Source organism: Phyllobates terribilis, unplaced genomic scaffold (assembly GCF_046119375.1).
Source record: "Phyllobates terribilis strain yellow unplaced genomic scaffold, ASM4611937v1 Scaffold_2__4_contigs__length_985480577, whole genome shotgun sequence".
Classification (NCBI taxonomy): domain Eukaryota; kingdom Metazoa; phylum Chordata; class Amphibia; order Anura; family Dendrobatidae; genus Phyllobates; species Phyllobates terribilis.
In genome coordinates, this window is record NW_027362762.1 from 144,174,553 (window position 1) to 144,182,485 (window position 7,933).

General features: G+C 44.3%; 1 protein-coding gene across 2 annotated transcripts in view; it reads left to right on the plus strand.

The window, feature by feature from the left end:
* Nucleotides 1-4,060, plus strand: part of SOAT2 (sterol O-acyltransferase 2) — a 37,998-nt gene extending 33,938 nt beyond the window's left edge. Inside the window, exons 14-15 of one of the 2 annotated variants that reach the window (XM_073662933.1) lie at nt 1,286-1,431; nt 3,771-4,060. In XM_073662933.1, coding sequence (XP_073519034.1) covers nt 1,286-1,431; nt 3,771-3,821 — 197 coding nt within the window. In that variant the 3' untranslated portion in view covers nt 3,822-4,060. The remainder of the gene's footprint in view (nt 1-1,285; nt 1,432-3,770) is intronic. The other variant, XM_073662934.1, reaches the window with a different exon arrangement.
* The last annotated feature ends 3,873 nt before the right edge of the window (nt 4,061-7,933 follow it).

Sequence of the window (7,933 nt, forward strand, 5' to 3'; positions counted from 1 at the left end):
GAAAACATTTTCTTTTTTTTCCTTTTCCAACAAACATTGGAACATTCATTGGACCCTAAATTTTTGCACTAATTCATAAGAGAGGGGAGAACAAGAAACTTGCCTCCAAGGAAAAAAAAAAGATGGGGGCAGAAGCCTCTTGTGATGGGCAGTCTGGTTGTTTTTGGTGATCTGGATCACTTGGCTCCACTCACCAAAAAGTCAGCTTTTTTGGGATCCTAAATGGATTCCTATTAAATATATGTTCACCATGGGTGAACAAACATTTAAGGCAATGTGCGCACGTTGAGTATTTGGTCAGTATTTGTAAGCCAAAACCAGATGAAATTAACAAAGTTGAAATTGTAGATTGTGAGTCCTCGTAGGCAGGGTCCTCTCTCCTCCTGTACCAGTCTTTGACTCGATTTTGTTCAAATTATTGTACTTGTTGTTTGCTATGTATACCCCTTTTAAACTTGTAAAGCACTGTGGAATTAATGGCACTATAATAATAATAATAATAATAATAATAACTCCACCCATCTGCAACTGAAACACCAGAAATTAAATTGGTGGTAGGAGTTTTGGCCTCCAAACACTGTCATTTTACGCCCAGTGAGAGTCATTCAGAGAATTTAGTGGCTCTCACTGGGGTGCCGGCTTCTATCATTTCTAGCAGGGAGCTGGCGCTTTGTCTCGGATTGGTTGCAAATAACCCATTACTATCCTTCACTACTTGAAGGGGATAGACATCCCACACTTTTATATGAGAATCATCATATCTCACTTTTTTCCCTTTACATATAACCAGCAATTCGCTATCGGCACCTGCAGCTCCCACCCAGCAGTCAGGATGCACCTTCCATAATCAGCCAGGTGCCGTACAGGAGAAGCGAGCTCCTTTTTTCCTGTTCCCAACTAGTTTTTTCAAGCTTCAGTATATTTTATCTGGAATACGACAAAGTTTCAGAATAAAACCGCTCTGTGTAATACGGAGCTTTTCTGGGTTTCATGCTCTCAGTAGTTCTGTACATTTGATGGGTCCCTTTTAGGCCACACAGTTTAAGTAAACGTGGTCTGAAGCTGTCAATTTTGGTATGACCTATCCCCAACTAATATATAAGAAAGCAGCTTGGATAGCATACATTGAATTTCATTGTGATCATGGTAATTGAAAGCAATTTGTTTATTCCTTCCTATTGAAGCAAGCAGGCATGCTCGGTCCACGTAAGCGTGCACTAGGATTACATAGTGGAGATGTTATATAAGCGAGTCAGACTTCTCTCGTACTCCTTGTGTCTTCCAGTCTGTTTTCAACTCATGATGAATGATAATTGGACCAGCCCGGTGTGGAACGTGATGATGTGGACCTTCCTCTTCATTGGCCAGGGAATCCAGCTGTGCTTATACTGTCAGGAATGGTACGCCCAAATCCACTGCCCCCTCACAGAGGTAAATCAGGATCATCAGAGTCGGGCTCTGTTATTGCAGACACGAACGTGTCAGAGATGACAGACAGTCGCCCTGCAATTGGTTGCAGGAGATCTCTACGTTTGGCATTACAGACATCATCTTAGAGGCTGGCTGTCTCTAGGACCCAGCAGCTACCTCCATGTGGCTAATTAGCTCTCTGGCCTGAGTGTATAAATACCTGGTGTGTCTGAGAGGGAGGTGCCAGCAATATTCATTACTATTTGTGAGGCTTTAGCAAGAGAAGTACTTTGTCCTCTCTTGCGCTTGAGGCCGTGTGTGCATTTGTCTGGAGTCGACTAAAGCTAAGCAATTCCCCCCTGTTTGTCTACCCTTGTTGTCTATAGAGTCTAGTGGAGATCGACTAGTGCTCATGTCCTCCCTTCCCTAGCCTTAGCCATATGCCAGGGAAAGTCGGGGCGAGGCACGCGTGTGGCGATTGGTGAAGAGCCAATATAGAGACGGTAGTTGAGACAGGGTGACACTAGATCAGACTAGGAGGTCTCTACTTCCCCCTTTCCCTAGTGTCTGGGCTCCCTTTCCCTCTTCCCTCTGTGTTGCACTAAGTGTTTCCCACACCCTGCATGACAGAATGTTCTACTGTAAAACACTGATGCGTTTCAGAGAAAACATAGTTTGAAATGGTGGCAGGGAGCCAGGTGACTAGCTGAGATTGGTAAAAACTCCATGGCTGTCTAACATTGCTTGGACATGAGATATTGATGGAAGAAGACTTTTTTTTTTTTTTCTAGAATAATTGGTAAGTGTTGTTACTTTTTCTTTTTTCTTTATTCAAGAGGCAGGGCCCCGATTTCTTCTGTCCGCCCACTCACCTAGACTGACAAGTCTCTCCCTATTTGTGTGTATACAGAGCGACCTGTCAAAGAAAAGTTGGAAGGCACATGCTGTAGTCATCCTTGTCACCTCATCCCCAACCACCATTTTAAACGGTTTTCTCTCAAGTGTCAAAGAATTTCAGAATTAATATATTCCAGTACGATAGTGGAGCTAGTGGTCTCTGAGTCATGTTGCCTGTTTTTATTGCAGCATGAATCAGATGACCGGCCCCGTACATGATAGAGAGCAACAGGAGGATTTCTAGACCCTAATAATGAAACATTATTTTACTGAGTGACCTATTCCCATTGGGATCCGGGGGTGGATGCACAGACATGTGACTTCTGGCTTATACCAAGAATTACAAAGAAACCCTGTATCCAGTGTAATATTCACAGTGTAAACGCTAAACAGAAAAATGAGAGATTGTGTGCACTGCGCTCTTATTTCTTGTATCAAATACAGCCCTTACTATGTTCAACTCTGCTTTATGAACAGATCACAAGAGTGAATAAAGCCTTATACAAATACTGATCCGTAGAATTACTAGTAGACCACGGCCCCGCTATCAGTATTCGGTCAGTATTTTTTCTCGGGAGTGGGAGCCAAAATCAGGTGAGGAACAATCAGAGAAAAGGTATAATAGAAACAAGTCACCAATTCTGCATTTATCACCCACTCCTGGTTTTGGCTCCCACTCCTGAGAAAAAATACTGACCAAATACTGATAGTGGGGCCGTGGCCTTACAATGATTTCAGGCTGTGATCAATAAGACAAACATTCAGCTCTCCTCCTCCTACTTGTATTTTATTCATTAAAATCTTTCAGGTGGTAGGAGTCCAGTGGGCGGTCTTATAACATAACATAACATAACATAACATAACATAACATTCCACAGTCCGACTGCTCTGACTGTAAAGAACCCTTTCCTATTTAGGTGCCGGAATCTCCTTTATTCCACCCGTAATGAGTGCCCCCTAGTCCTTAGTATGGTCTTTGGAAAGAATAAGTCATGTACCAGTCCTTTGTACTGACCACACATATATTTATACATGTAAATGAGATCTCCTCTGCGGCATTGTTTTTCTAAGCTAAACAAGCTCAACTTTTCCAACCTCTCACCATATAAGATGCCTTCCATCCACCTGTCAATCATCAGGAGCGCACCACCACCCCCATCAGGCTGGAAGTTGAAAGGCAAGGGAGTGGTTTCGCTCCTCAAGAACGATCACGGAACAAATACACAGACAGGCCGGGACTGCCAGAGATTCCTGTATAGCTTATATAGCGATGTACCCTGCTTTGGACCTCCCTCTACTAAGGTTTTTGCACTTCGCAGAGAATATGGATGGGGTCACTTTCATTACACAACCCATTCAATATATAAATGAATACATATATTTATATTTTACAACCTGCTTTTTTTTTAAAAATTAACTGATATATTTATATCATTTGTACAATTTATTTTATTTTTTTGCAGAAAACATTCTGGGGACTGATCACCCCGCGCTCATGGTCATGTCGTTTGTGATTGGAGAAACTTGAGAAGTTGCTGAAAATGTGGAAATTTGCAGAATATCTTTATCTCCAAACATCTGGATTGTGAAGACCACAGACTGTTCTAATAACCTGCATCTCCGGATTTAGAAACCTGTACTCAAATTTAACTGAGATCTGAAAACGTGTATTGATGACATTACACTGGATATTCCTCATGTTTTACAGCTCTGTAGAAAATGTATCATGTAATTAAAGATTTCTGATGACCAATTGTTCTGAAAGAGAAGAAATATTTTAGATACCTCAAGGAATGGGTCAGTTGAAATTCAGTAGTTGAGATATAGGTGGGTACATATGTGGAGGTTTCACCAATTTAAGATACACTAGGTAACTGCTCTCCTTCAAATTAAAGATGTCAGAGTGCATGCAGAGAAGCTAATCAACCAAATTTGCTTATCTGGTCGAAAAACTTCACTCAGAGACTAAACCATGCAAAATGGCATACTTTATTATGTAGACATGGGGTTATATAGTATTCTACTCCTAGGTGGGATTAGTAAAATTCATTGCTCTTTCTGATAACTTGGCACACTGCAATTTGCTCATCCATGTATCTCTTGGCTTCAGTAACGCCTTAGGAATTCTGATGGGAGGGGTGAAGTCGTCTCTTAGCGCCATCTTTGCCAACTCGACATGAATCTCTCTGTTATCAGCCATGCACATGCATGCCTCAGTCCCAGGAAATCATTTAGTTGTTCATGCCTACAATAAGAACAGAAACTGTTAGTTATATATTCATTAATGGAGATGAGGGGTGATCAACTCGAACTGTTAGCTCAAATTTGACATTGGCGGTTTTGAGCGGTGTTTGAGCCGTTCGGCGAACACGAACGATTTGAAAAAAATTCGGCTGTTCGAGGTTATGTTCGATAACTGTTCGTGTACCAAAATCATAACTGGATTTTTTCACAGTAATGATGAAAATTAAATTAATGTTAATACGCAGTTTGAGTGTACAGCGGGGCAGGGGATGGATCTCTGCATAAATAATGAAGATCTCCATTTTTTTTTCTCTTTCCCACATTTACAGTGGGGAGGTGCAATCTGTCAGCCTATCAGCAGCGCACACACGGAGCGAACTGCTTTTTTTTCACACAAGTAAGGGCATGTGTCATTGGCTGTGTATGTCACATGTCCTTGCCCTATAAGACCCAGCCATTTTCCCTGTCGCCACCATTTTCTCACTGCTGCAGCTGCGTATTAGACGGCACCACTGTTGCTGTGTGCTCTATACTTTCAGTGTTAATTTCAAGTCAATTTTCTCTGAAATATACAGATAGCTTGGGAGTAGGGAATAGTTGTGATTGCAGTCCTTTTGAGGACTAGGTTCCAGCATTTCCTAGGACTTTTTGCCAGGCAGGTCTGTGCCATTGCTGTGCAAGTGTTTTCACAGCATTTGGCTAAATCTAGCTAAGCAAATCCTTTTTGGCCTCTTGCAGAGTGTATTAGTCAGTGGAGTAGCGTATCTGTGTTGCAAGCTACACCACCTGTGTATAGAACACAATTTTTTTTTTACTGCACCTAGCCAAGTAAAACCTTTTGGGCATAGCATCATTCTGTTAGGCCATCTATACTAAGTTCCACCAGCTTGCAAATTACAAATAATTTTTAGCTGCATCTTGTCTGGAAAATAATTTTGGGCATAGTAGCAGTGTGTGGTATTCATTCTATTAGGCCATCTATACTAAGCTCCACCAGCTTGCAAATTACAAATAATTTTTTACTGCATCTAGCTCTGAAAATAATTTTGGGCTTGTAGCAGTGTTGGACTCATTCTATTAGTCCATCTATACTAAGCTCCACCACCTGTGTATGTAATAAAATTGTTTTACTGCATCTAACCCAGCCAATCCTTTTGGGCTAATACCACAGTTTGGCCACTCAGCTCTGCTCAGTTCCCATTCATCGTTTGTTGTGCAAACAACTCCAGAGTTGTCAATTAGTTAACCACCAAAATGAGTGGGAAAAGGCCTGCTGCTGGTGGAAAGGGGAATAGGTGTGTTGGGAAGGGAAAAAAAGGTTGTGTCCGTGGGGTAGGTGTTAAAGCAACAGTAACATCTGCAGAAGAAAGACCATCTTCCAGCCAAACTAAGATGTCTACTTCTTTTAGCGGACAATGTGATACGATCCCTTTCTTACGGCCACGCCAATCGCTACAAATTCCAGATGAGGCACAAAAACAGCAGGTGCTTCAACGGATATCAACTGCTCCTTTAAGTGGGCTCTCCTCCACATCAACTTCAGCATCACAAATACTCCAGTCCTCAGAGGTGTCACCCCAATCGCACTTGCTTCCTCACAGCTCCCAAGTCTCCAGCTGCCCGTCTGAGTATGGGGTAGAACAGATGGTTGAGTCTGCAGAGCTGTTTACTCATACTATAGCCTGGGAATCAGAGGTCGGCTCCAGAGCTTCTGTGAATCCAGATGAGGAAATGATCTGCACTGATGCCCAGAATCTTTATGAGTCGGATCCAGGATCAGACGCAGAAGGTTCTGAGCATAATGTAGACCCTCGTTCCCAAACTGTAACTCCTGTTGGTGGAGACAATGAGGAAGACTATGATGAGACTCCAATATCTGATTGGAGCGACAACTTGAGTTTTTTGTCAGGGCAGGAAGAGGTTGGCTCTGAGGACGACGGGTGTGAGAACACACAGGGTGATGATGACGAGGTTGCAGATCCCACTTACTGTCAACCCCCAGTCAGCCAGTCGATGACGTCAGCAGAGGAGGTGGAGGAGGATGCTAGTGACGACGAGGTCAGGTTGTGCCTTCCTGGACAGAGACGTAGTACTGGAAGCACGTCAACAACTGCATCCTCAAACACAACTCTGCCTCTGACCACAAGTCGTGGTGGCTCTTCAGGTCGCATGGGTGCTAAGCCTTGCATAGCCTGGGCATTTTTTCAGATCGATAAAGATGACCCAACTCGTGTTATCTGTAACATTTGTCACCAAAAGCTAAGTAGAGGCCAAAAAATCCATAGTTTGAGTACTTCATGCATGAACCGTCACATGGATATGAAGCATAAGTTGCAGTGGGAAGCTCACTGTGCTACAATGCGGCCTAGCGGGCCGGGCCAACCACCGTCTGCCCCATCTTGTGCATCCGCGGCCTCTTCATCCTCTGTGACTGGGGGGACAGCAGTCACACCTGTTTTGGGACGCCGACCTGCCACCTCTTTACCCGCAACAGCCAGCGTGATTGGCAGGTCATCATTTTCTTTGGAGGTGGAAACACCAGCTGGTGTTCAGCGCTCTCCGACATCGAGAGCACCACCTTTGGATCAAGGCAACCTAACATGTCTGCCTGCATCTTCCTCACAGACCGGCAGTTTGCCGGGGACACCCTTCTCAACCCCGTCTAAGCACAACAGCCAGCCCTCGGTCCCTCAGATGTGGACAAGTAAAAGACCATTTCCTCCTAGCCATGAGAAAGCTAAGAGGTTGAATTTCACCATCTGCAAGCTCTTGGCTACAGAAATGCTGCCTTTCCGCCTGGTGGACACAGAGGATTTTCGAGACCTTATGTCCGTCGCAGTGCCCCAGTACCAGAGGCCCAGTCGGCACTACTTCTCAAAGAAAGGTGTGCCTGCGCTCCACCAGCATGTCGCACACAACATCACCGCTTCTTTGAGAAACTCTATGCGTGACCAGGTGCATTTCACCACAGACACTTGGACGAGTAGGCATGGACAGGGGTGTTACATGTCGCTGACTGGGCACTGGGCAACTATGGTGACAGCAGGACAAGGGGCTGCTGTCCAAGTCTTGCCGTCCCCACGAGTTGTGCATTAATCCTCATCCTCTTGGTCCTCCACCTGCACCCAAAGCCTGTCTGGTCATGCCACACGCTTTCTAACTGCGCAGAAGGGATCCTGCACACCTCCTTACTATGCTGGCAGCAGGGCTCAACGTCATCAGGCGGTTTTTACTTTGAAATGTCTGGGAAATGTGAGTCACACAGCTGAGGAGTTGTGGTCAGCTCTGGAGAACCAGTTTCATGAATGGTTGTCTCCACTGGACCTGAAACCAGGGAAGGCCGTGTACAACAATGCTGCAAACCTCGGTGCTGCCCTTCGCC